The 27718-nt window shown below is 38.8% G+C and overlaps 5 protein-coding genes across 5 annotated transcripts; 1 reads left to right on the forward strand and 4 right to left on the reverse strand.

The window, feature by feature from the left end:
• Window positions 20-1396, reverse strand: LOC109128331 (IRK-interacting protein-like). Its single transcript, XM_019234501.1, has 3 exons — window positions 1172-1396; window positions 144-585; window positions 20-54 (listed from the first exon to the last, which is right to left on the reverse strand). The coding sequence occupies exons 1-3, from the start codon at window positions 1394-1396 to the stop codon at window positions 20-22; spliced, it is 702 nt and encodes a 233-aa protein (XP_019090046.1).
• On the reverse strand, window positions 9197-10268 carry LOC104737965. The gene is made up of 5 exons (XM_019234814.1): window positions 10197-10268; window positions 10071-10107; window positions 9829-9967; window positions 9525-9554; window positions 9197-9326 (listed from the first exon to the last, which is right to left on the reverse strand). Exons 1-5 carry the CDS (start codon window positions 10202-10204, stop codon window positions 9232-9234), a joined length of 309 nt encoding a protein of 102 aa, XP_019090359.1. The 5' UTR covers window positions 10205-10268; the 3' UTR covers window positions 9197-9231.
• Window positions 11600-15901, reverse strand: LOC104735278. Its single transcript, XM_010455040.2, has 18 exons — window positions 15793-15901; window positions 15597-15693; window positions 15449-15502; window positions 15314-15354; window positions 15202-15235; window positions 14954-15041; window positions 14339-14430; window positions 14158-14232; window positions 13634-13725; window positions 13415-13544; window positions 13195-13284; window positions 12964-13029; window positions 12735-12826; window positions 12542-12607; window positions 12363-12426; window positions 12175-12263; window positions 11960-12086; window positions 11600-11821 (listed from the first exon to the last, which is right to left on the reverse strand). The coding sequence occupies exons 1-18, from the start codon at window positions 15849-15851 to the stop codon at window positions 11762-11764; spliced, it is 1416 nt and encodes a 471-aa protein (XP_010453342.1). The 5' UTR covers window positions 15852-15901; the 3' UTR covers window positions 11600-11761.
• LOC109128332 (probable splicing factor 3A subunit 1) lies at window positions 21434-22243 on the forward strand. Its single transcript, XM_019234502.1, has one exon. The coding sequence runs from the start codon at window positions 21434-21436 to the stop codon at window positions 22241-22243; it is 810 nt and encodes a 269-aa protein (XP_019090047.1).
• Window positions 22490-24990, reverse strand: LOC104735281. Its single transcript, XM_010455043.2, has 6 exons — window positions 24441-24990; window positions 23851-24069; window positions 23632-23736; window positions 23408-23527; window positions 23245-23331; window positions 22490-23129 (listed from the first exon to the last, which is right to left on the reverse strand). Exons 1-6 carry the CDS (start codon window positions 24807-24809, stop codon window positions 22692-22694), a joined length of 1338 nt encoding a protein of 445 aa, XP_010453345.1. The 5' UTR covers window positions 24810-24990; the 3' UTR covers window positions 22490-22691.

Genomic DNA, 27718 nt, shown 5'->3' on the forward strand with positions numbered 1-27718 from the left:
TTGTGTTAACGCAGCGTCTCTACTTCTGGTTGCTTCTATCAATTCTCTCTTCAACTTCTCAACACCCAAACCAGAATCCTTCAACACCTCAGAAACTTCCTCTGATTTCTCAGTTCTACTAGGGGAATTAAAGATCGAGTTACTCTTTTGCTTCTTCTTCAACTTTGGGAATAACCAAGACATCACTCTTCCTCCACGGTTCCTTGGCTGAGAAGAAACAACAGCCGAGTGTGAATCCGTCAAGGGCACAACAAGATTAGAGTTCTTCAAGCTCTTGGTATCAAAACCTCTCTGTTTGTTGTAATCATTGCAAGAAGAGACCGACCTAAAGTCAACCGAGCCGCAGTTGCTTCTACCGGAAGTATACAAATGTAACGGTGGGGATCTGAGAGCGTCCGACATAGTGTAAACATGATGGTGAGAATCTTGATGAGGCACTACAGTCTTTCTTGAAGTAGAGGTTTTGTAAGAATCAGAGAGATAAGTATGTCTCACGTCTTGATCTTCATCTCCATCTTCATCCCAAGTCTCAGATAAAGTGAGATTCTTGTGATGAAATGCCGACACAGGCCCATCCTCATAGCTCTGTTTCAAAGACACCAATAGACCAAAAAAAAGTTAGCATAGAAAATTTGTGTAAGGTGAAAAAGCACAGTAACTTTTGTCCAAATTTCACAACAGTGTGTCAGCTAAAAACAAAAAACCAAAAGCACAGTGGTTCAACCAAATTCAGGTCTTTTCTGTTTTGTCTTTTATACTTTTAACACTTAAACAGTTGTTAAATTATTAAAGGGCCTAACTAAATTATATAATGTATACTTGATTCGAAACAATGAACCGCTTGTGAAGAAAGATCCAGAACAAGCAACGACATGATACAAAAATTTAAGAAAGATAGTGTAATCTAAATTCGATACTGAAAAAATGCAATAATTAACGAGCTCTGAACCGGATTTAACCAAGTAAATCTCGGGTTCGAGGAAATTCTATTAAAAAAAAATGTTTTTTTAAAAACTCCAAAAGCTTTTGAACAAAACCCAAATTCCCATACATAATGTCGAAAAATCAATCAAGTTAGACACAAGAAAAAGTGGACAACGACATGATGGGAACCAAGAAGCATATGATATATCGAGACTAGGAGAACAGAGAGAGAGAGAGAGAGAGTTACAGGAGTGAAAACAGGGTAATCATAAGCAGAGAGGTTAGTAGGGAGAGGACGAGAAGCTGGTGAAGCAGCAGCAGAAGAGGAAGAAGGGCTTCTGAGACTGTAATTATTAGAGGATGGGCTTGACTTGTACATTAGACTGGCTTGAAGTGCTCTCACCTTCACTCCATTTGCTATGGCCTCTTCTTTATCTCTTACCTTGTTCATTCTTGTTTCAGAAGATGCCATAGTAGAACAAGAACAAGATTAGAAGAGATGAGAGGGATGTGACACAAAAGAGAGAGAGAGAAAGAGAAGAGATAGTGAATGCGATTGTGCTAGGAGAAAGGTGTGATGAGGATGATGTCTCTGTGTGTGTGAAGAAGAGAGAGAGAGAGAGAGAGAGAAAATCCAAAGAATGTTCTGTCTTCCTTCTCTTAAAAGGACTGATAGAAAGAACGCATGTGAAGGGCAGACACAGACCCATTTTTATGTTTACGATAATACCCCTTCTTCTTTTCATTTTCTTCTTTATTTTACAACACTTTTTCCATATGATTGTTCCTTATTTAATCCACCACTATGAAAACATATCTCCACTGTTTTATGGTTGTTATTAATTGCAAATCCAAATGTTTATCTGAGACAGTTATTTTCTAGAAGTTTTAATGGTTTAACATTTTTGTTGGGATATATAGATTACTACATTTATTTCCATCCAAACCTCTACTACTAAAAAATATATATATGCAAGAGAATCTGCTTTGTTCTTACTGGAATTCTATTAGTAAATAGTATATACTGTTGGTTGGTTCCTTTTTTTTTTAAAAAGGAAAATATATTTATGATAAACTTCATATATTTAAACTAAGAAAGTAGGAAAATATAAACTTAGGAATAAAATCTATTTATGATAAATATGTACAAGTAAGCATTAAAATTATTATACAGAAACAAAAAAAATGCTAGATATTGAAAATAAGGATTTCAAATTCTGTGTACTTAGAAGAATTATAGGTTTGTTGGCAAAAGAAAAGTCATATTCTAAAATTAAGTTTAGGGAAGGGATTTCAAAAAGGATAAATGATTAAAAATGTCTTTCAAAAATAACACATTGTTCATTGGAAAATACATCAAGGATCACCTCATTGTTACAAAATCTATAGCAACCAGTTAGAGACCTCAAATTAAGTCAACATCAATTTGATAATATTAGAAGAATGGGTAAACTAGAAAAAAAGATAAGCCATGCCTTAGTTAAAAAAAAAAAAAAAGCTAGGATGACTCTCTGACAAAATCAGTTTTTGTTTAGTAGAAGATAGAATTCCGTGTGGGACTGATCATTTCTTAAGAGTTGTTTTGCAATAATGTTGTAAAGTCGAGTTGTTTACATCAGCCAAGAGAAGAAGTCAAGAAGCTAAGAACTTTTTTAATAATTTTATGATGAGAAAATCATTGTTAGTAAGTAATTGTGCTTAACTTTCAAAACCAAACCCACCAAACCCATATATATATAAAGTACAAATAGCCTAACCTAATAAAGTGTTTTGAAAAACCATCCACATGCGTTAAAGCATGTAAATGCCTTAGGGCATTATTAGTGGAAGTTACTAAGCAAGTGACTCATTGATAAAAAATTAATATAGTGATGAGAGAGAAGAAAATAAGGAAAGAATCGATGCTCAGATTGCTATGGCAAGAACCGATACTCTCAAATAATTAACAGCTGTCATTCACATATTGGTTACAATTAATAAAAGATAATAAATGAATAAAATAATAATTTTTTTTTTTTAAAGTAACGTGAGAGAGTTACTGCCGGTAATGATGGTCTTATAGCCTTTTTGCCTTTTTGCCTTTTTGCCTTTTCTTGCGAGAATGAACCGGGGCATTTGTTTCTTCGTACACTTCTTGGTTACCATTTATATAAGGTTTATCGTTTCTAAACATATTTCTTTCAACAGTCTCAAAATGTTATCCATAGTTTTCTAGATTCTTGAAGATGATGTTACTAGAACAAAATATATATAAAAGCATATATAGAAAACTTTACAGGTAAGTTTTCTATAAAAATCATCATTGTTGTGTTTTGGGAATGTTTAAGGACACATTTGTGTGGCATGCAAGCCAAAAGATCGACTATCATCATGCCTATGGATATCTAGTGATCAATAATTTTGCGATTAATTAATAATAATCATAATTAACTTGTAACCAATAATACAGAATACTACCAACAAAAAAAAGAAGTAAAGAATATGAATATGCTTTACAAATGGCAGGGGACGTTCACAAGTCCAAAAGAAACAACTCAACAAGAGGATTCAAAGAGAGAGGATTATTCAACTCTCCATAATCATGCAGTTTCGTGTGAGAGCTCTGAACCCCTGGAAAGAGACGAGGGGGTAAGTTAATGAAATCCCTAGTTAAGACACACAAGATGGGAATTGACCACAGTAGAGCAGCATATAATTGTAAGAAATAATCAGTGGATAAATAATTCAGTTCAATGGAGAACATGTTAAAAATGAACAATAAGAGACCAGATTTTTGAGGCAAAAAAAGAAAAAGAAAAAGGGAAGTTACTGATTTTGTTTGGAGAGCCTCTCCGCACGTTTGGCATCTAGGTACTCAAGCTCGTGAATTAACCAGGCAGCTGTAGCAACTGCCAACGCCATGATCGTAGGTACGACGCGTGTACCAAACCGTCTTCTAGAAGTTACAACTGCAGCAACAAGAGCCTTGGTTGACTGAAACACTATTAGATTTAGGATGGATATGAATCTTCTATCTCCTATATTCTCGTAGTTATGTTGCTATCGTATAAGCTTGGCAACTGTGTATATATACCTTGTGAACATATTGAATAGAACAACACACTTACATTCGTACATCAGAATATTACATAGTATCAGAGCTATAAGACTCTGTGACCTAATTTCTTTCACAAATCACGCCGCCACCGCCGTTGTTTTATTAACAACCACCGTCGCCGCTAAATCTCTTTCAAACTCTACTACCGTCGTTGCTCTCTTACAACCGTCGTCGTCACAAATCTTCCAATCTACAACAACTCTACTATGGCAACTCCTCCTCAAACACAAGTGGTCGTTACACCACCACCATCACCGTATCAACTGAGTTCCTCCAACAACCCAGGAGCGTTGATCTCTTCCGTGATTCTACAAGAAGACAACTACTCCGAATGGGCCACTGAATTACGAAACTCGTTGCAGGCTAAACATAAGCTGGGTTTTGTTGATGGATCTATTCCAAAACCTACCGCTGAACCTGACCTGAGCTTGTGGCGTGCCGCGAACTCTATGATTGTGGGTTGGATTCGGACCTCTATTGACCCGAAACTTCGATCCACCGTGTCCTTCATCGACGAGGCTTCAACGCTGTGGGAAAGTCTTCGTTCCCGGTTCTCAGTTATCAATGGTGTTCATAAACAAGTTCTTAAGACAAGATTGCTGGATGTAGACAGAACGGTCAGTCCGTTTCGGAATATTTTGGTCGTTTGTCGAAGTTATGGGAGGAGCTGCAGAACTACAAAACCGGCTGTGCATGTACTTGTGTTGCGGCTCCGGGTATTGCTCAAGAACGAGAAGAGGACAGAATCCATCAGTTCCTGTTTGGTCTAGATCTTCCTCGTTTTAGCAATATCCGATTGACCATTACTGGTGAAGACCCCAAGCCGCCGCTTACTCAAGTCTACTCTCGGGTTATTCGGGAGGAACAAAATCTCAACGTTGTGCAACCCAAGGAACTTGTCAAAACAGAGGCGATTGGCTTCAACGTGACAACAAAGGGTTCTCCTCATGCTGCTGCTGTTTTGGGTCCTCGCTTCCGTGATCGATCCTCCTTGTCGTGTACGCATTGTCGACGCCAAAGACATGAAGCATCTGAGTGTTTTCAACTACATGGGTTTCCTGACTGGTATTTTGACAACAATGGTGGCTCTCGACCAGATAACAAAGCCCCCTCCAATCGTCCTGTTCAGCGAGGCGGACGCCCAACAAAAGGCGTTGGTCGCGGTCGAGGTCGGGCCAACAATGCTCGCATCGTTTCTTCTAGTCAAGGTGGTAACAATCAGATAACGCAACTCATCAACTTGCTTGAAGCCCAGCGTTCCACCACTTCTTCCGAAAAATTGTCGGGTAAAACTCATTTGTCTGATGTTGTTTTAGATACAGGCGCCTCTCATCACATGACAGGCGATATCTCTCTTTTGGTGGATGTCTTTGACATAATTCCATCACCTGTTACAAAACCTGATGGACACCCATCACGAGCAACCAAATGTGGCTCACTTCCGTTGAGCTCCGCTTATTTACTCACCAACGTTTTGTTTGTTCCTGATTTCAACTGCACCTTGATATCAGTTTCGAAACTTCTCAAGCAAACTGGTTCCATTGGGATTTTTACTGACACTCTTTGTTTCTTACAGGACCGTTTTTCGAGGACTTTGATTGGAACGGGTGAAGAACGTGAGGGAGTGTACTATTTTACGGGAGTGTTGGCTGCTCGGTCTTACAAGGCATCATCGAGTTCAGAGGCGTCTAGTGTGTTGTGGCATCATAGGCTTGGCCATCCTTCCCCTGGTGTTTTAGTTTCTTTAACCGAATGTGTTGATTCCCCTAGGAATCTTGAGGTTTTAAAACGTTGTGACATTTGTTTTCGTGCTAAGCAAACACGTGATGTTTTTCATGAGAGTAATAATAAAGCAACAGATTGTTTCTCTCTTGTTCATGGTGATGTATGGGGTCCTTATCGTAGTCCATCTACAACCGGTGCTATGTATTTTCTAACATTGGTTGATGATCACTCTCGTGCTGTATGGACGTACCTCATGTCCGCTAAGTCAGATTCAAAATTTTTGTGCTATGTTTGAACGTCAATTTGGAAAACAAGTCAAGTCTTTCCGCATTGATAACGGTACTGAATTTATGTGTCTCTCTTCATACTTTCAAGAACATGGTATCATTCACCAAACATCATGCGTTGATACTCCTCAACAGAACGAACGCGTAGAACGCAAACACCGGCATATTCTCAACGTTGCTCGTGCATGTCTCTTTCAAAGTCATATGCCTGTTAGGTTCTGGGGGGAAAGTGTTCTCACCGCCACTCATTTAATAAACCGTACACCGTCATCAATATTACAAAACAAGACTCCTTATGAAGTCTTATTTGGCCATCGTCCGTCTTATGATATGATTCACACATTTGGCTGCTTGTGCTACGCTCATCATCGGTCTAAGGATAAAGATAAGTTTGGTCCTCGCAGTCAAAAATGTGTCTTCGTTGGCTATCCGTATAGCAAGAAGGGATGGCGCTTGTTTGATCTTGATACCAAGAAATTTTTTATCAGCCGCGATGTTTGATTTCAGGAGGATATTTTCCCGTTTCTCCAGCATTCGTCGTCGGTTTCTTCGCCTCCTCCCCGCCACCACCACCAGTCGTGGTTGCTGATGACTGGGAATCGTCGTCTTTCCTGCCACCTGTGGCTACACCACCTATACCTCTTCAAGAGGATTCTCCTGTGTCACCTCCTACGTTAACACCCGTCGTAACACCAATTCCTTCTTCGGTTTCTCCTGATACGGAGAGCTCCGCCTCGCCTTCCTCATCTCTGGTACCCTCTCCTGTTATGGACCCGTCGGATGATGAGTCACCATCTACACCTGGTTTACCAGAATTATTAGGAAAGGGCCAACGCAAGAAGTTTCTCTCTATTTTGCTTAAAGATTTTGTCGTCCCTCCAGTACACTCCTCTCACGTTCTCGCTCCTACTGAATCATTGTCCTCCTCTACGGTCTCTGGTAAGATACTCTATCCCATCTCGCAGTATTTATCTAATGAGGGTTTCTCTGCAAACCACATTGCTTTCATGGCAGCAATTTTGGACAGCCACAAACCCCATCACTTTAAAGATGCGATTATCATCAAGGAGTGGTGTGATGCGATGCGCAAAGAAATTGAGGCACTTGAGGCTAATCATACATGGGATGTCACTGATTTGCCACCAGGGAAGAAAGCCATTAACAGCAAATGGGTGTACAAGTTGAAGTTTCACTCTGACGGTTCTCTTAAACGTCATAAAGCCCGCCTTGTGGCCATGGGTAATCATCAGAAAGAAGGTGTCGATTTCAAGGAGACTTTTGCTCCGGTTGCAAAGATGACAACCGTCCATTCTCTTCTTGGTGTGGCTGCTGCCAAGAACTGGGAGGTTCACCAAATGGACGTTCATAATGCGCTCCTTCATGGGGATCTTGAGGAGGAGGTTTACATGAAGCTACCACCGGGTTTCAAGTCCAGTGATCCGAATAAGGTGTGTCGTCTTCATAAATCATTGTACGATCTCAAGCAATCGCCTCGTTGTTGGTTCTCTAAGCTATCCGCTGCATTATGCAATTTGGGTTTCAAACAAAGCTATCAAGATTACTCCTTGTTCACTTTGATTCATGGGGATTTAATTCTGCATATTCTCGTCTACGTTGATGATTTTGTCATTGCTGGAAATGATTTGGAAGTTCTTAACAAGTTCAAGGAGCAGTTACACAAGTGTTTTCATATGAAGGATCTTGGCAAGCTGAAATATTTCTTGGGACTCGAGGTTTCGCGTGGTAAGGATGGGTTCTGTTTATCTCAACGGAAGTATGCACTGGACATTATTAATGAGGCTGGGATGTTAGGATGTAAGCCAGCTTCGACTCCAATGGAACCCAATCATAAGGTTGGTTCGGTAAAAGGACCAGTATACACAAATCCTGACCAATATCGTCGTCTGGTTAGCCGTTTTATATACCTAACCATCACTCGTCCAGATTTGAGTTATGTTGTGCACATTCTTTCCCAGTTCATGAAGAGTCCTCTTGTTGCTCATTGGGAGGCCACTATTCGCTTGGTTAGTTATCTCAAAGGAAGTCCTTCTCAAGGCATTTTCCTACGGTCCGATAGTACTCTCACTCTTACTGCTTATTGTGATGCCGATCACTCTGCCCGTCCTCGAACCCGACGTTCACTTTCTGCATACGTTATTTATTTAGGCGACTCTTCGATATCTTGGCGTACCAAGAAGTAAGATACAGTGTCTAGTTCGTCGACCGAAGCTGAGTACCGCGCCATGGCGTACACTCTTAAAGAGGTCAAGTGGTTGAAGGGCTTAATGGAGGATCTAGGGGTTGCTCATCCTCAACCTATTCCATTCTACTGTGAAAGTCAGGCGGCCATACACATTGCCGCTAACCCGGTTTTTCATGAGAAGACGAAACATATTGAGCGTGATTGCCATCAAGTTCGTGATGCTGTTCAAGCTAAGCTGATCACTACTAAGCACATTTCCACGACGGACCAAGTGGCCGATCTTCTCACCAAGTCGTTGTCGGCGCCTATTTTTCAAACTTTGTTGTCCACGTTAGGTGTCCGACATTTCGTGCCACCAACGTGAGGAGGGGTATTAGATTTAGGATGGATATGAATCTTCTATCTCCTATATTCTCGTAGTTATGTTGCTATCGTATAAGCTCGGCAACTGTGTGTATATATACCTTGTGAACATATTGAATAGAACAACACACTTACATTCGTACATCAGAAAATTACAAACACCAAACCAAAACAAACACATATTAATATGCATCCCGTTTCTTAAGGAAGATGGAAAGTTCAGAGTAAATTAAGGTACGAGCTGCTATAATAACTCTTCGGAATCGATCCGCCACTTCTCCAAAAAACATTGGTCGATAATTGAGTGTCCAGAACGTTTCAGTTGCACCTTGTTTCGTTTGTGTTGTTTCATTCAAGAGGCACTAAGTATGAAGAGACACAAGTCATTCTGTTGTAGTGTCTATTTGTTTTCTAAATAAACCAAATCTAGTCTTGATAGTTGATATACATAACAAGGTTCAGATAAACAAATGTTTCAGTTTTGTTCCTTTATCTTCCATAAAAGAGAAGAGACAAAGGCCTCTTACTCTGTGTTCTTCCTTCTTTCTCTCGACAATAGTCTAACAACTTGTGTATCCCAATGATAAAGAATACGGATATGCTTTACAAATGGCAGAGGACGATCACAAAGTTCAAAAGAAAGAAGAGAATTCAAAGAGAGACAAAGGGACAAAAACATTCAACTCCCCAAAATTATGCAGTCTCGTGTGGCTGGGGCTCTGAACGCCTGGAGAAACATAGGAGGGGGCCGGGTAAGTAATGAAATCCCTAGGATAAGGACACACAAGCTCACTCACATCCATCGGAATTGAGCATAGTTGTAAGAAATTGAGCAATGGATAAACAATTCAAATTCAATTAATAAGAACATGTTCCAGTAAAAACTGAAGAATAAAAAAATAAAAAATAAAAAATGCGAAGTTACCGCTTTTGTTCGGAGAGCTCTTGAGCACGTCTGAAAAAGAGGAAACAGAGAAGGGGTAAGTAATGAAATCCCTAGTTAGGACACAAAAGCTCACATCCATGCGAATTGACCATACACTTATAATGAAATAGTTGGCTGATTTAGAGCATTTACGACACACACACACACACACACACACACACAAAAAAAAACTACGCAGCATATAGTTGTAAGAAAATAAAATGAGCAGTGAACAAATAATTCAGTTCAATGAGAACATGTTATAGCAAAAATTGAACAATAAGAGACAAGATTGAGAAGTTACCGCTTCTCTTCGGAGAGCTTCCAAGCTCGTAATTAATTAAGGCGGCTACAGCAAAAGATGACACGCCGATAAAAGGTACGAAGTATATGATCCTCTGTCTCTCTGGTTTTTGAACTGCTTCAGCAAATTCCCGAGATGACTGAAACACCAAAACAAACCAATCATATTATATGCATGCAGTTTCTCAAAAGGGAGAGGAGAGTGTGCAAGATGGAAATTAAGGTACGAGCAGGCTGCTATACCTTTTCAAAATCCTCCATCCACTGTCTATGTCTAGCGCTGGTACCAAATGAGAGGTCTTAATTAGTTTCCGAATGTGATCATACAAGGCATTGAGAAAGACAGAATAAAAAGATTGGCGACAATACCTATTCATGGCAAGAAACTTGCTCAAATCGCCTCCTTATATTCTAACTCGGGCTTGGGATCAGGAACAGCCTTCAAAGAAAGGAATAAGTTAGAAAGGAGTTGGGGCAATTTTTGCTTATATCAAAACCACACAACAACAAAAACAACCTCAGAGTTTCAAGGTTCTGTCTGAACCAATAGTAATCAATCATTACATTACCTGAGGACTTTTAGATTCAGCTTCAAACTTAAGCCATTTTGAATCTTTAGTCAGATTAGAAAACTTGCGACGATCAATGAAGCCGTTTGAGGAACGAAAACCTCGAGGCTTGATGACGGAAACTGCCGACCATGCCGCAAATAGAGTCAGGCGCTTCGATGCCATCGTGATCGAGTATAGAATATTTTTTTTGACCTAGACGACGACGGGAATCTATATACTGTATATATCCTAGGGCTTTGATTTCTCATTTATTGGGTTATTATTATTTTTTAAATAGTTACTCATATGTTGCATGGAAACTCTTTTTGAGATGCGTTTCTCGTTTCTGAAATAGAAACGTTTCAGAAATGGAAACTCGGAAACAAGTCACAGAAACATGATTCCTAAAAATCTCTGTTTGGAAACACGATGGAAACTCCGTTTCCATTTTGGAAACGCGACTAAAACTCTTTTTTATAATTTAAAATTTTAATAAATAAATAATTTGAAAATATAAGTATTCATGATACATATAATGAAAAACAAAATAATATAATTAGTAGCTTAAAAGTTAAAATCCCTAAATATATGGAGATGCTGGTCAAAAAATTGATTTTGAACGTTTATTTTTTTACAGTTTTACTTTTTACTAAACTATTTAATATTTCTGTTTTGAATTTGTGTTGTTTTAGATTTTTTTTAATATGTTTTTTATGTTTGGAGACTTATTATATCTATATAAATATATATATATATATATCTGTATAGACATATATATATATATACATTTCCTACACGTTTCCATTACTTAATTTTTGAAAAAAAATCGTTTCCCGTTTCCAAAATGTTTCGTTTCCGCGTATCCGTTTCCGTTTCCATGCAACCTAGCTCCTTCACCACTCTTATTTTTATTTAACCAACCTCTCTTATTACTCTATCATCATGAATTCTTATGTTATGGAGTGCAAAGCTATGCTATTCAAGAGCCTTTTCAAATGTGATGGGTATACTCTTTTTGGAACACCAACTACAGCGTGATCAAGTTCTGGAAGTTTCGGGGGTAACATGATGATTCCAACATTACAAGCTTCTTCCCATCATAAAAAATCTACTACATTAATAATGTGAATTCCACTTATTGCTTTACACTAACTCGTCAACATCATTGTTAATTGTTTTGATTCGTACTGTTTTCTGGACATAAATTTTGCAAAATAAATATAAAACAATGGAGCATTAATTTTCAATGTGATGATGAGTATACTCTTTTTGGAACACCCATTTTTAACCAAAACTTATATTATTCATACTTAATCTCGTGGATGGTTTCTATGTTACAACAGCCTAAGCTCAGTCAAGCTCGTACATGTTACAATTCACCTTCTACAGTTTCTCTGATGTAGATGAGCAATGCCTCTGCGCGATCAGCAGCAAAGACGAATTCTGCAGAATCACCATTTCCATTCAGATTGTGACTTATCTTTATTATTTGACACTTTTGTCTTAGTATGATGCAGAATGCCAAATCATGGTCCTCAAGACTAAAATTACTTGAAAGATAATTAAAGCAAATTTGAATACCTGAGTTCCAGCTACGATCATACCGTTGAGAGGATGTGCAGCACAACCTGTGACAGTTTCAGACAATGAAACAAACTTGTTACTGTGATTACACTTGTCTTTCTTCTCATTTCTCTGTGAATCCTCACTGCAACAATATATTAGCAATATCAGGAATGTAGCTACTTTAGAGAGAGCATAAGATTATATATCAGGAGTTTTCAAGAAATCCTTACTCGTAGTCAACGTGACAAGGAGACCTGGAGCTTGGATGAAAATCAAGAACATGAATCCCTTTCTCGCTCATGGACCCAACCACATAAATCTGCAACATGAATCATATAACTTTGTATAGAACAGGCCAATTAAGATCAGAAAATCTTCACTTATGACAGTTAATGGTAGTACAAAGCGCAGGGCTTACAGATGATGTTGGCAGCCATGATGCTTTCCGCAATATTAAATCAGCTGAACTGTTGGAACCATCCCTAAAGAACCAAAATCCAATACTCTTAAGCTTCTTTTTTTTCCAATTGTTGATCAATGTAAATGCTTCTAGTTACAGATTAAGCTTGAAGTTCTTGAGTTTGCTTATTAACTTACAACCAAGCTGGAGGAGGGCAATGTACATGAGTAACTTCAGATTTATATATGTCAAGAACACCGGACCTGCACTAGAGATATCCACCACAAGAAAAATGATAAATGACAAAAAATCAACGTAACAAGATGAAAGTGATATTTTGTTTAATCGTTTTTCCAAAATGAAATGAGCTATTATGAAAGAATGACTTACCAACCATCGTCAAGGTGAAATGCAAGTTGATGAGGAGATGATGGGTTTACATCGATGGAATGGATTTCCTTGGGAACAATTTCTGACTGTGCCTGCAAAGGATTTCAATTTGAGATTCAAACTGTTTCGAGGCCACATTACAAATTCTCATTAGTAAAAACCAAAGAGGCAGAACAAGGTTGCTTGAAAGATGGCACAAATGAGATGCAAAACAAAAGACAGAACTTACCTTAAGAGATGGAATCTTCTGCAGCATCGGTGCAAGATGTAGAGATGCTAAAGGCAAGTGGCTCATCTGAACATTACCAATGTTAAAACGTGATAAAAAGAATACATGTTTTGCAGAGCCAGAGAACACGATTACACGAGAATGAAGGTAAATTCATGTAGATGTTACAGATGAAATATAGTAATAATATACTGTCATAGCCAATTCCAGCTCGCCCCTTGTAAGACTTACCTCTTTGCGGCTCTGAAAAGCAGAAGAGCTTCTTCCGCCACGAAGGTCCCATATATGAATGATTCCTTCTTTACCAGCTCCAAAAATAGTCTACATGGTAGATGAAAGAAACTCAGTCTAAAACTTTGAGGCCTAACTGAATTTGAAACCAAAGTCTTACTGCAATTTCCATGATCAGAAGAACTTTATTGGGCTTGGGGATATCTTATTATATGATTACCTGATTATCCACATATATCTGAATACTCTTGATTGAATCATATCTGTTTGTTGAAAGTTCAATGCATGGTGACACGCCTGCTCTTCTATCCCACACATGAACCATACCAAGTGTATCTGGAGAAAATATTCTGCATAAAGAGCAAATGCAGAAAAATTGCTGAAGAAAGTAGGTACAAAAGAAGCTATAATTTTGTTTCCATCCCAGGGAGCTACAAACCTTGAATCGTCATCAGTACTAATGGCAACATCAGATAAACCTCTAAGAATTTTGCGGCCAATAATCGAGAGCTTCTGTCTAGTTTGCAATTCCTGAATCACAATTAAAACGACAATTGAAATGTGGGTGGAAAGATATGAATATTTAGCAGGGGTAGCCTAAGTAGCGCAGACTAAAACTTAATGATAAGTCTTACCATGGCCATCTCAGTGGCCGTTTCATTTTCAATAGAAAATTGTCTGGCATTTCTTATAATCGTGATGGGAACAATACATACACTAATTGGTATATCCGCTAGTTTCTTAAAACCATGTTGGAAAGGAAAACTTGCTATGCCTAAGATAGAAACACGGCGATACATCTGTGTTCTTGTTTCAAATATACTATAAAACATAAACTGAGCTTACAAGAAGACTACCTAAGTGATGACGATGCGGTCATATTGGTTGGAACCAGAAACAGTTGTCAAAAAACCATAAAACTGATATCCATGTGATCTCAAAGTCATATGTTTTAAATCATACCTCAGTTGGTTTGGGAGACATGTAACTGATATCAAAGATAAGCACTTTATCATGTTTCCTCGATGTGCAAGCTACCTATAGGAACTGTAATTGCTCAATAAAAATGTATTTCAAATGAAGTTTTAAGAAAGAGTTAAGATGTCATGGGCATTGTATTGTCTATTGAGTATTGAGCACATACCTCATTCTGGTTTGAAGGATTCCATCTAGCGACATCGAAACCCAGACGAAAAGACGAATGCACAACATGCTTACTTTCATCTTCCGCAGAACCTATTATTGACGACTCAGTAAATTACTCATTCAAAACTGTAATGAACAAAGGTACAAAAACTTGTATAAGAAGCATAATTATGAACAAACAAACTATATAAGGTATGATCCAGCAACATCATGACGATGAAAAAATATTATATACCTTACTCATAGACTCAAGTTAAAAAATTCCACTGAAAACTGGTATTCAAAAAATGTGAACTTTATTCTCTGGTACAAGACACTTAAGTATACAGAGTATTTAAGACTATGAAGGTTGTTTAAAGTTGTCAAAAGAAAAAACTTCACAAATATTGAGGAGTTGTATACCATGCCAACATAGATATAAAGTTCAAAATTATAATGCAGCCACACTTGGGTGAGGGTTTGGGCATTTGGCTGCAATCTATTTGAATATATGGAGTGAATGCTTAAACTAAACCATGGAATTCATTCCAGCTCAGAACCAAAGAGAGAAGCAAACTTAAAGAGACACATGTACGTTAATAATAAACAAAATGAGCAGAGTTCAAAGCTTCACCTGGGCCAACCTTACTCTGGCAATATAGAGTTTCAAAGTCATGCACCGTCAAGCATCCTGATTCTGTAACTGACACTATGTATATACCCTGGAAACAACACTTTATGCTAAGAAATGGTAACACACACACGAGGACTCGAGACATCCTAATCTTTCAAGAGTTCACAGACATAGAACAGAAAATGATCATATGAAATTGGACATCCACGGTAAACAAGACTCTAAAGGTCTTGCTGAGGAGGACTCACCTGGTTATCAAACTCAATTCCTGCAACGCCTCGCCTAGGAACCACATAGGGAAGAGTCAGAGTGAAAGACCAATTGAAAGCTATGTAAGTAGTAGCAACAACAGAGTCTTACATTGGAGGTGTCGAGGAATGCTGGTGATGGATCTCCACCATCTGAAATACAAAACTCTTTAGCTCTCAGACAAAATACTCCACAAATTAATTAAAAACACTTAATAACTTCACAAAATAAAATAAAAAATCGTACATGGGTTCGGCATGGCTCGTCGTTCACATGATAAAGGTGAGAAAATTTCCCAATCTTAGCCACAAGAAACAAAATTCACCAAAAATGTCAAATCTAACGAAGAGTTCAATCTCATGATAAAGCAACAAATTAGAGAATAAAGTAAAACCTCCGAGTAGGAATGAGCAACGAGAGTATAGAGTTCGTGTCGATAAGCTGACTCTAATCGTCCGTTCAATTCGATTAAAGATCGTTTCCATGGCCGCCTTCCATAAAAATTGAGTAAATTAAACAGAAGACAACGCCAATTTTACAAAAAAAAAAGAAGATAAGGGGAAACAAAAAACCCTAGTAGATCGATTTACCTGACTGTAGTTTTAGAATTTTCCGGCGACGATTCCGGCGAAACCAAGTATTTCTCCATTGATTTGCCCCTCCGACCAACTCTTAATTTTCCCGCCACAGTGAGTGTTAAAAAGGAGGGAGACCGAGACACTACTAACCTAAACCCATTTATCTTAAAAAATATACTATAAGCAAGCCCATTTACAAAAGGCCCATTAGTAAACTTCGTTCACGATACGATTTATTATTCGTGTCTCCTTGACTTCCAAGCTTTAGGTCTCGAAGTCGTTGTTCTCAGCTTTCTTCTCGATCTCACGGCAGTTCTTGTTGCGGCGCTGTTCGTTATCGTCTCAGGTATGGTGCTTCTTAATTATCTTTCTCTTTGTGGTTTTTTTCTTCCTACGATCTCTTTAATTTCTCTTTCTCAGCATTTATTTCCGCCTTGATTAACCTTGAAATTTTGACCTAAATCAATCTGATGTTTAGGGTTTCTTATGATTTTGATATTCATGATTTTCTGAATTTGATTTTTATGTTTTCTTATGTTTTTTTCGGTTGCAGAAAAATATGTCCAGTTCAAATCCAGTTCAAATCAAGGTCCGGATGATGTATCAATCATTGATCCACCTCCAAAAATCAGAATTCTTATTGAGAATATTGCACAGATGGTTTCCAAACTGGGGATCGAGATGGAGAAGAAGGTCTTGTTGGCTGGGAAGGGGGATCCAAGATACGACTTCTTGAGGACATCAGACGGCCCTTATCACGCATTTTACAAGCTCAAGCTTACTGAATACCGTGCTCGGAATCAAGAAGATGGATCAGCTCAGGATGTCCAACCTGATGCTCCAGCTGCTGATGAGTCTGTTCGTGTTGTTATGGTCCCTCCATTATCGGCCCTGCGTTACCCTCTAGCACCACACAGGTTTTCATTGAAAGCTCCCGAAGGGATCACGCTCTTGCAACTTGGTATTATTAAGCTCACAGCTCAGTTTGTGGCTCGGTATGGGATGTTTTTTCTGGCGGAATTGGTGAAGAGAGTGATTATGAACCCTCAGTTTGAGTTTATGAAAGGAAACTGATGGCAGGCGTGATTATTTCACACACCTCGTTGTTGCGTATTCGAGAGTGTTAAACCGTTCCCAAAAGCTGAGCGAGAGGGGTGCTGCTTGTATGGAGTACCTTCTTAATGGTTTTTTCGATCAACTTCAAATGAAAATGGCGGCTAGGAGTAACTTGCATGCTTTTGCGGGTTGTGTTGACTATTTTGCTTACATGGAGAATAGAGATCTCTCCTGCTTACGCGCCATTACCTCAACACCTTTCAATGATGTCGCTAAACCCACCGCCACAATCCCAGCCTGATGTGCCTGTAGCACCTCCACCGGGACCAAGTGATCAGCTTCCACCCCCTTCTATGGAGCAGTTGAATAAACCGGTAACGTTTTCTCCCCACTCATATTTTTAATGTTTCCTATGATTTGATATTCATGGGAATTTGATTTGGTATTTTTTCCTATATATGTTTTTCTGGTTGTAGAAAAAGTTGTCCAGTTCAACACAGAGTGGTTTCCAACCGGGGAAAAACATTTCAAACCAAGCTCGGGCGGTTGTAACAATCTTTAAGCCACGTCCAGATGTCGCAATTATCATTGAGAAAACGGCACTTTTAGTTTCCCAAGAGGGGTTGGAGATTGAGAGGCTGATCAGGGACTGTAATGCTTGTGATACGAGATTCGGCTTCTTGAGGAGCTCACACCCTTGTCACGCAATTTACCAGCAGAAGCTTACTGAATACCGTAAGTGTGTAGTTGATGCACTACCCGATCATAGGCCTCCTCCATCCATGGGTAGGATGATGCCTCCAGGACCTCATAGTATTGCATTGATTAGACCTCCTGAAGGGATGACGCTCAAGGAACTTGGTATTATGAAGCTCACAGCGCTGTTTGTGGCCCGGTATGGGCTGTATTTTTCGTCCAAATTGATTAAGAACCCTCGTTTTGAGTTTATGTGGAAAAGTGATGATCCTAGGAGCTTTTTATTAACTCAGCTTGTTTTTGTGTATGCCCGAGTAATTATGCATTTCCAAGAGATGAGCAAGAAGGGTGCTTTTATGGAGACTGTCCTTGATGGTTTTTTCGAGCTTCTTCTTCAATTGGAAAAACAAGAGGAGGGAGTGTAGATGGCTATGAGGGATGTGCATGCTTTTGTGGGTGGTGTTGACTATTTTTCTCTCATGGAGGTTGATGAGTCTTCTATGGGGATGATGCGACCACTACCAGAGCCAAAGAGACAACAAATGGACGAGTACTTGTTCTAGAGGACCTATATCTTGCGTGGGGTAATGTATTCTTCCACTCTTAACGTCTTTTTTTTTTTTTTGTTTCTTTATTCTGATTTGACTTGTATGAAAGATGCTTAACATGCCTGTTTTCATCTGCCACATAACCTATTATTGATGACTATAATGAACAGATCGGTACGTACAAAAACTTGGCTGAAGCATATAGTATGAGGAAACAAACTATATATTATTAACCGTATGGTCCGACAACATCATCGTCATTGTCATTGATGTTTAAAATTAAAATCTTATATACCTTACTCTCATTAAGGAATTCCATTGACGACTGATTTAAAAAAAAAATGATTCAAGTTTCATATATCTTCCTCCCCAAAAATTAAGTCGGTCTAATTACTAATTATCACCGACATTATAAGCCCAATTAATAAAGGCTCATTCGAAAGCTGTAATAATTAAAAACCCTAATACTAGTTTCGTTATAATTTACTACTAGCCTACGCATAAGGGCTTAGTTAAATTATTTTGGAAGGAGGATCTTCTTCGTTTTTCCTTGACTCCCAAGGTTTAGGTCTCGAAGTCATTGGCGCTCAGCTTCTTCTCGACCTCACGGCAGTTCTCGTCGCGACGCTGTTCATTCTCGGCTGAGGTTCGGGGCTTCCTATCTCTCTCTAAGTTGTTTTTTTTTTCTCTCATACCTATATTAGGTCTTAAAAAAACTGATAATTTGGAGAATCTGATTTTGATATTTCTTATGATTTGATAACTGATATATATGGTGTTCTGAATTTGATTTGAATGTTTTCTTATGTTTTTGTCTGGTTGTAGAAAGAAAAATATGGATGTAGCAATCATTGAGCCACCTCCAACACTCAGAGATCTGATTGAAAGAACGGCACGTTTGGTTTCCAAAAAGGGGATGGAGATGGAGAGGAGGATCATGTACTGTAATGAGTCGAATCAAAGTTTCAACTTCTTGAAGGCAGCAGATCCTTTTCACTCGTTTTACCAGCTCAAGCTTACTGAATACCGTGCTCGCAATCAAGAAGATGGATCAGCTCAGAATATCCAACCTGGTGCTCCTGCTACTGATAATGGTGTTCGTCTTTATATGTTTCCCCGATTGTCGGCTCTGCTTCACCCTCTACCACCTCACAGATTTTCATTGAAACCTCCCGAAGGGATCACGCTCTTGCAACTTGGTATCATTAAGCTCACAGCTCAGTTTGTGGCTCGGTATGGGATGGTTTTTCTGGCGGAATTGGTGAAAAGAGTGATTATGAACCCTCAGTTTGAGTTTATGAAGGAAACTGATGGCAGGCGTGATTATTTCACACACCTCGTTGTCTCTTATAAGAGAGTATTAAGCGAGAGTTATGATAGGTGTATGGAGACCCTTCTTAAGGGTTTTTTCGATCAACTTCAATTGGATTTGCATGCTTTCGTGGGTGGTGTTGACTATTTTACTCGCATGGAGAATGGAGATTCTTCTGCTTACGTGCCACCAACTGCTCAACACTTTTCAATGATGTCGTTGAACCCACCGCCACAAATCCAGCCGCCTGGTATGCCTTTAAAGTTGTCCAGTTCGACGCAGAGTGATTTGCAAGTACTGGGGCAAAACTTTTTAAACCAAGCTCCGGCGGTTGTAAAAAACATTGAGCCTGTTCGTTTCGTCGTCGCAAGTACCTGCGGCTGCGGCAGCCGCATGTGTTGTTGTTCGTTTGGTTGCCGCAGGTGCTTGCGGCAAGACGCTGCGGCGAACGCTGATTCTAATTTTGGACGTCGATTAGTTGCGGCGATCAAAAAAGTTGCGTTTGCCGCAGTCGCCAAACGAACACGCTCATTAAGCCACGTCCAGATGTCGCAGTTATCATTGATAAAACGGCACTTTTGGTTTCCAAAGAGGGTTTGGAGATTGAGAGTCTGATCAGGGACTGTAATGTGGGTGATACAAGATTCGGCTTCTTGAGGAGCTCGCACCCTTGTCACGCAATTTACCAGAACAAGCTTAGTGAATACCGTGAGTGTGTAGGTAATAACAATGCACTAGCCGATCACGTGACTCGTCGATCCCTGGATTGGGGTAAGGAACCCAGAAATATTGCATTAGTTAGACCTCTTGAAGGGATCACGCCCAAGGAACTTGGTACTATGAAGCTCACAGCGTTGTTTTTGGTGCGGTATGGGTCGTATTTCTTGGCCGAATTGTTGCCGAGAGTGGAAATGAACCCTCAGTTTGAGTTTATGAGGGACACTGATGGTACCAGATACTGTTTTTACATTCAGCTTATTCGTGCGTATGGGACTGTATTACTGCGGTCCCAGAAGACGAGGAATGAGAGGAGTGGGTGCGTTTATGGAGACCGTTCTTAATGAGGGGGGTCGAGCGTTTACGTAGACCGTCCTTAATGGTTTTTTCGAGCTTCTTCAATTGGAAATGCAAGAGGAGGGAGTGGAGATGTCTATGAGGGATGTGCATGTTTTTGTGGGTGGTGTTGACTATTTTGCTCTCATGGAAGAATGATAAGTCTTGTATGGGGATGATGCGACCACCACAGGCAAACACACAAAAGTTGGACGAGTACGACTTTGTGTAGAAGACCCTGTTTCTTGCGTCCTGTAATGTTTACTTCCACTCTTAACGTTCTCTTTTTGTCTTAATTATTTTCCCTCGCCTTTATTAGCTAGTCCATAGTTATCTAAAAAGGGGAGATACAGTAATGACCCAATCCAGTTTTTTAGAAAATATATTGACAATGCAAAGCTAATGAATAATTCAGTTTGCCGGAAAAATAAATGAATATTTTCATCTCCTTTCTATCAAATTAAATTCGGTCTAAGAAATTATAATGGACAGACATTGGAAAACTGTAAATACTACTAATTGAATCCTCAGTTGTTTATATTTTATTCACAAGATGAACTAAATCCGTTTCTGTTGCAGCAGCACATTATTATTACCTTGTCAAACACGTCTCAGGCTTTATTCCTTTTCCTACTCTGTTTTCTATTTTATTCTTTTTTGGTTGTATTTCTTTTTATGTTTTCAGTTTTCTGTTTCTTCTTAGTTTTTCCTTTTTATTTTGGATTTAGGATTCCGAATTACATTAGGCTTGGGTAGTGTTAACGCTTCTCTATAAATATAGACCTTCAACGATCCAATGCTTGTAAATTAAGAAGAACCACCCTTCCACTTCACGAGTTTCGTTTTACTTCCAAGATTTAGGTTTCGAAGTCGTTGGTTTCTCCACTTCTTTTCGACCACACAGCTGTTCTCGCAGCGGGGGTGTTCCTTCCCGGCTGAGGTACGTTGCTTCTTATCTCTCCCGTCCCCAAAACCCTAAGTAGAAAGAATGTTCACTTCGACAAATCAAGCTCCGGTGGATATAGCTATCATCGAGCCACCTCCAGAGATCAGAAGCTCTGTTGAGAAAACTGCACTTTTGGTTTCCTGGACAGTGGCGGAGATGGAGAGGAAGATCATGGCCATTAGTAAGGATACTGAAGATTTCAACTTTCTGAGGAAATCAGATCCTTATCACGCATTTTACCAGCACAAGCTTGCTGAATACCGTGCTCTGAATCAAGATATAGATGGGTGCCTCCGACCTGATCCTTTAGCTAACTTAAAAGGTGATGCACAACCTCGGCCTCCAGCTACTCTCCCTGAAGGATTCAGTACTCAAAAGGAGCTTTGTACTGTTGACCTCACAGCCAAGTATGTGGCACGGTATGGAGTGGATTTTTGGTTACATTTGTATAGGAAAGAGCATATGAACCCTCAGTTTGAGTTTCTGACGCCAGCTGATAGCAAGTTCGAGTATTTCGATCAGGTTGCTGTTTTAAATTCGGAAGTATTCGAGCGTTCTGAAAAGCTGACTAGTGATCGTATGGAGATTGTTATCGAGGGTTTTTTCTATTATCTTCATCGATTAGAGGAATTGCGGATTCATCAGGAGGGAATGGAAAACGCTCCGGATAAGATTAATTTGTCTGCTTCTGTTGGTGGTGGTGATGGTCGTTTTGCTCACATCAAGGACGAAGATTTGCCACTACTTAAACACCCTTTGACGAGGAAGAACTTTCTATCAGAAAGGCAGCCTGCTATGCTTCCACTGGGATCTCAACTTGCTCTTCTTCAAGTTCAGCAGGAGAAATCCTAACACTGTACATCTTCTTGTGAGAACGCAGGGAATTGCTTTTTTCAATCTCGTTAACTCTTTCTTTGTTTAAAATAAATTGACTCAAGTTTGCTTGCTTATGACTTAACGCTGTCATCTTAAAAATCCCTTTTCTTTTAATATTATGTGATGCTTATGTTTCATGCATGCCTCCTTCAAAAATCCTACAAGCATTTTACATTATAAAACTCAAAGAACCCAACTGAGAGCTTTTGATATGAAGTCAAGATTCTGAAAACAAATAATTTGATGGTATATTATACTTTTAGCGACAACCTTTAGATACCAAAACACCTACTCTGGTAGTTGTAACAGATACACTCATAACTAACTGAATCAATTTAAAATTTGAACATAACAGTGGATCTCTTGTTTACTTTTTAAGTCCTATTCAATGGTTTTTTTTCTCAGAACTGGAACTTGATACTTACTAAACCCATCTCTTATGCAAACCAGAGGATTCTCTTGGAGTAGTCTGAATTGGCCTTTTAGGTTTCTTTGAATCACTTGTAGAGGAACCCCGTTTAATCCTTGAAGAAGAAGAAGAAACTGAAACAGGCTTCCGGGTAGTCGATGGACTAACTACTGAAGGCAACTTTACAGATTTCACAAGTGACGTCGAGGATTTAGCTGGAGCTGATTTATGGATTTGTCCCACAGCTTTGAGTTCCTCCTCCTTGATGAAATCAAGTGGAGCCTCCGTCACAGCTCGCTGGGGTGTATCTACAGTAGCTTCTGAATCAGAGGATGAAGAAGTTGTAAGAAGATCCATATCATAAAGAAGATTGTCCATTCTCATTGGGAATTCATGGGTATTTGAGACTGCAGCTGAATAAGAGGACCTCCGGAGCTTAGTGAGTTGTGTGACCTGCGCATTTCACAGTGAATGGAAGGTATCATATACAATGATCTACCAGGAACATTTCAGGATGAAAATCGAAGGCAAGGCTCTGGAACTTGTAAAGGTTGGTTAAGTTTATCACCTTTTCTTCTAACACCAGCACGTCTCTCTTGAGCTTCTTAATTATTGTCTTCTTCCTGCGAATAATCTCTTCAAGCTCCGTTTCTCGCTGTTAAAGAAAGAAGAAACATAAGTTATATGAAGAAATTAAGGGAGTTTGAAAAAGTCTAGGATGCCAGGGTTACTTTTGAACCAGCTTTGGTGGTCGATTGAAGAAATGAAGTTAAGTCCTTTATTGTTGCATCTTTCTCTTGACACTCCTTTCTGAGGGAAAGCATGTCTTGGTCGAGTGAAAGACTATCAAACTGCCATACACATTAAAACCAAGTGATCTGTGTCATTAGCAACAAAAACCAACCAAGATCCACCACAAAGATTGTTTCACCAAATTCACATATTCTTAACATACATGGTTTTCTGCAGCAGAAGTGACACTGGAACACCAATCTGACATGTAAGACATACGCCTTTCCTCTGGCTCTGCGTCAATCACCAGATTTGTTGGAACTTTGTCCTAAACAGTACAACCAGTGAGAAGTTGAAGAAACATAATAATCAATTGGATCAATAAATATGATGATACTCAGTGATTTCAATGATTGCCATCAATAGACACAGACACACACACCTGTATAACAACAGGTGATGAGTGATGATGTTGATCACATAGCCAGCAGCCACAATCCACGAAATTAATTCTCTCAGATCCAAACTTTTCTTTAAAAGTTGGTTGTAGATCATCATCATGATCTGAGACCTTGGTTCCAGTTCCAGACTGATCCTTGACAAGATTTAGCTGTTGACACAAATCGTCAAGCTTTTGTTGCATGCTTGAAAGAACCTGATCCTGAAACAAAAAAAATCCACAATTGCAGTTAAACAACACACCAACTTTACAGTAAGCATATCTCTTAAAAGTATTCAAAACACCAAAAGGTCGAAGAGTTCATCACTGAGAGACCATTGGGAAGTCAACACTTAAAAACGTCGAGATCTAGAGAGATTAAACACAAAATTTTGTTTAAAATTCAAAAACAAGTAACGGAAACTGAAAGCATAATTAAACAGAATCATGAAACTAAAAGCAAAGTGCTTTAAATTAAACAATTCCGAGAAAAATGCTAAATTTTTAAGTCAGCCTCAGATACAAAATTGTTCAAAGTAACGAAATTTATCAAATCCCAAGCAGTTAAATTAATAAGAGAAATCAATACGAACCCTAAGATCAACAGATTTCTGGAGCTGTCGAATCAAACCATTCTTCTTCGACTCAGAGGCGGCGACGCCAATGACGGCAACAATCAGGAACCTCTGGTAAGGAGTGAAGAGCTCCCACGCGAGGGTTTCGTCTCGGCTCAATCCGCCGCCGATTGACCGAGCGGAGCTGGCTTCCTCGGAATTGACGAGTAAACCTTGGAGAGAGATGTAAGCAAGACGCCGAGACGATTGCAGTGGTTGGCAACGACGACGGGTGAAGTGAGTAGACAGAGGAGGCGGAACGAGAGAGGAGGAAAAGGGGGAGAGGTGGACTGAAGCGGGCGGAATTGGGTAAGACCCGGGATCCAGATTCGAACCGGGTTCATCCATGGGAGAAGATGAGGAGGGAGGAATCAACGAGGTTAGAGAGATTTTCAATTTTCAATTTTGAGACTTTTTTTTTTTTTTTTTGGGGGGTTTTGGAAGTTTCTGTGATTTCAAAAGTTGAGATTTTTCTTTCCCCCGTAAGGAAGGTGAAGCGATTCAAGGGTTAACGTTGAGTGTGTGTGTGTGTGTGTCAGTGTGTGAGCATCATCATCATCATCATCATCATCTCCTTGTCCTGCCTGGGTCTACTTACTACACTTTTCTTTTGTTTTGTTCTTTTGAGCATATCAATCTCTGTCTTGGTCTTTATTACATTGAAGCCACGCATGTTTACTCTATTTAGTTAAATCACTTTTTTTTAGTGTCTAGTAATTTTCTATTACTGATTTGATTTTTAAAGTTTCTTTTTTAACTATAGAAAAAATTACCAATTGAACTTTGATTTTATCCAAAAGCATGTACTATGTTTCCTCTAATCATCTTCTTTTTTTTATTATTGTTTTCAATCACGGTTAATCGAATAGTTTCATGTCGAAATCCAAACATGGATGATGGATTTGTCCGAAAATATTTTTGACTGAATTGTAGTCTGACGTTAAGTTTCATTCAAATTTCAATTAGTTTAATTTCGTAGTAATGTTTTCAAATAGTTTAATTACTACATCAGTTTGTTTCTTTACCGTCAAGATATACTATTTGTCAAGTGGCTTTTATTGTGGTAAAATACTAGCCTATAATAAACGAGTTGTGTATATGTTCAATTAATTAGGGGCACTTAACCCATAACATAGTTTAGTTAAGTGGTTTGGTGGGCCTGTGTTCAATGTCGGTGGTGAACCGTTTGCATGGGTCGTGTCTTTCATAAGAATGAAAGATATATAGATATTACCATAACTCCATAAGTTTCACAACCGTGTTTTTAGCTGTAAATTAACCTTCATTTGAATATATCTCACACTTTAAGCAACTCTGTATTAGTTGATAATCTGCAAAGGGTGTGAATGAACTATAGTTTTTTGAGATGGAATCAGTCTAAACGCATCTTGATTAAAGATCTCTATGATCCGTCATTAAACACAAATTTCACATTTTGAAGAGCAAGGACGGACATTGTGAAAGTTTCTGATAGATGACTTTTTAACACAAAACAAAATGAACACACACTCAGAACTAGATTACATAATTTGTTTTCATTGATGATATCTCGATTTAGATTCTGATAATAAGTGTACGATGATGGCTTCCCCTCATAACTATATAGTTGCTAGATATAATTTTTCGTTGGAAGAACAACAAGATACGACACAAAGAACAGGTGAATACCGTGCGGGAGAGAAGTTTGCACAACAAGTATGTGATGCTTGTAAGTCACTGTTCAAGATTCTTCTTCTTCTGCTTACAAAGAAGCTTCTAGCATTCGGTTAGTAGCTGGAGTTGACGGAAAGCTAGGAAGCGTGTCTTCAAAGCTAGAGAGCAAAAAAGGTTGTTATGTATACAGCGATCAAACCGTAATGAAACTGAGGCTTGGGTGTGATTCAGATGCGGCTGATGAGAGTTTAAACAGGCAGCAAGCATAACGTTAAAGACAGGAACGCGTCAATACAATCCAATGAGTTTTCGTGATGAGCGCCATTGTTCAGTTTAAGAGATGAATTATACCAATGTATACTTCAGTGTGCAAACTTAAAGAATGAAACAGTTAATTAAAAAAAAACTCCATTAGTACAATTAATGGAGGATAGGCAGAACGGTGAAAACTAAACTGGCATAGCTTTCTATTGTGTGAAAGAAGAAAGAGAAAGAAGAGAGAGAAACTCGAATTGAACCCTTTAGAAACCAATTTGAAGTAGAGAAAAAAAATCTTGACTTCCAATAATTAAACATTTCTTAATGGTGCCAAATTTATAACGTGGTACTGAGGTCCCTTCTTAAAAAAAGATTGTAGAATAATTCAGTGTTATAAGAGAAACAAGAAAAGGTGACACATTCGCCCTCTTCGAAGTGGTGTCAAGTGAATAATCCATAAAACGTCCTTAATAAGTTGTGTTTTAAAAGAAAGCACAACAAGCAAGTACTATATTTGTCTCCAACGAGCTAGAACAAACATATTATCAACCCAATAGTCATCTCAAACGAACTAGAACAAACATATTATTAACCCAATAGTCATCTCAAACGAACTATAACAAACATATTATTAAATATTAACCCAATAGTCATCTCTAAAACAAACATATTAAACATAATTCTAAAAGAAGAGACGGATCGAGGTAGAAGCAACGACACCTACAGAAGCGTAAATCATGAGAGTGATCCCAAGTACCTCGCCATTTAGCCGGCGGATAGCTAATTTCCTGCTAATAAGCGCCTGAAATAATCATCAAAGCATGTTATGTTCAAACAAACAAATAGTGGAAAAATATGTATGTATATATGTATAAACAAGGAACAAGGAATAGATCATACCTCCTTTAGCTGATTATGTGCAATCATCAAATTTTCGCTGTAAAGTAAGAAAATTTTAGTTTAGAATTACTTACAACAAATTCTGAAAATTAAAAAAAAAAAAAAGTAAGCACCTATAATTCATTGCCGCTGTAAAAAAAAAAAGAAAAAACAAAACGAGATATAATTTATATATACCAGATTATCTTCGTACTCCTTTCTCCAGCTTGAAAGATTTGCTTTTCGTTCATCATTACGCTTTCCGATGGCCTCATTAATCTCATTCTCGAAATTCACTGTTGAAAACTCGCGACGATCAATCAAGCCGTTCAATGAACGAAAACCTTGAGGCTTGGTGACTGAAACCGCCGACCGAGTCGCAAATACAGCCAGGCGCTTCGATGCCATCGCGATCAGACAGGAATCAACGGAACGATAGTAATAACAAAAAAAAAAAAAAAAGGAAA

This window comes from Camelina sativa, chromosome 13 (genome assembly GCF_000633955.1).
Source record: "Camelina sativa cultivar DH55 chromosome 13, Cs, whole genome shotgun sequence".
In the NCBI taxonomy this organism is placed as follows: Eukaryota; Viridiplantae; Streptophyta; class Magnoliopsida; order Brassicales; family Brassicaceae; genus Camelina; species Camelina sativa.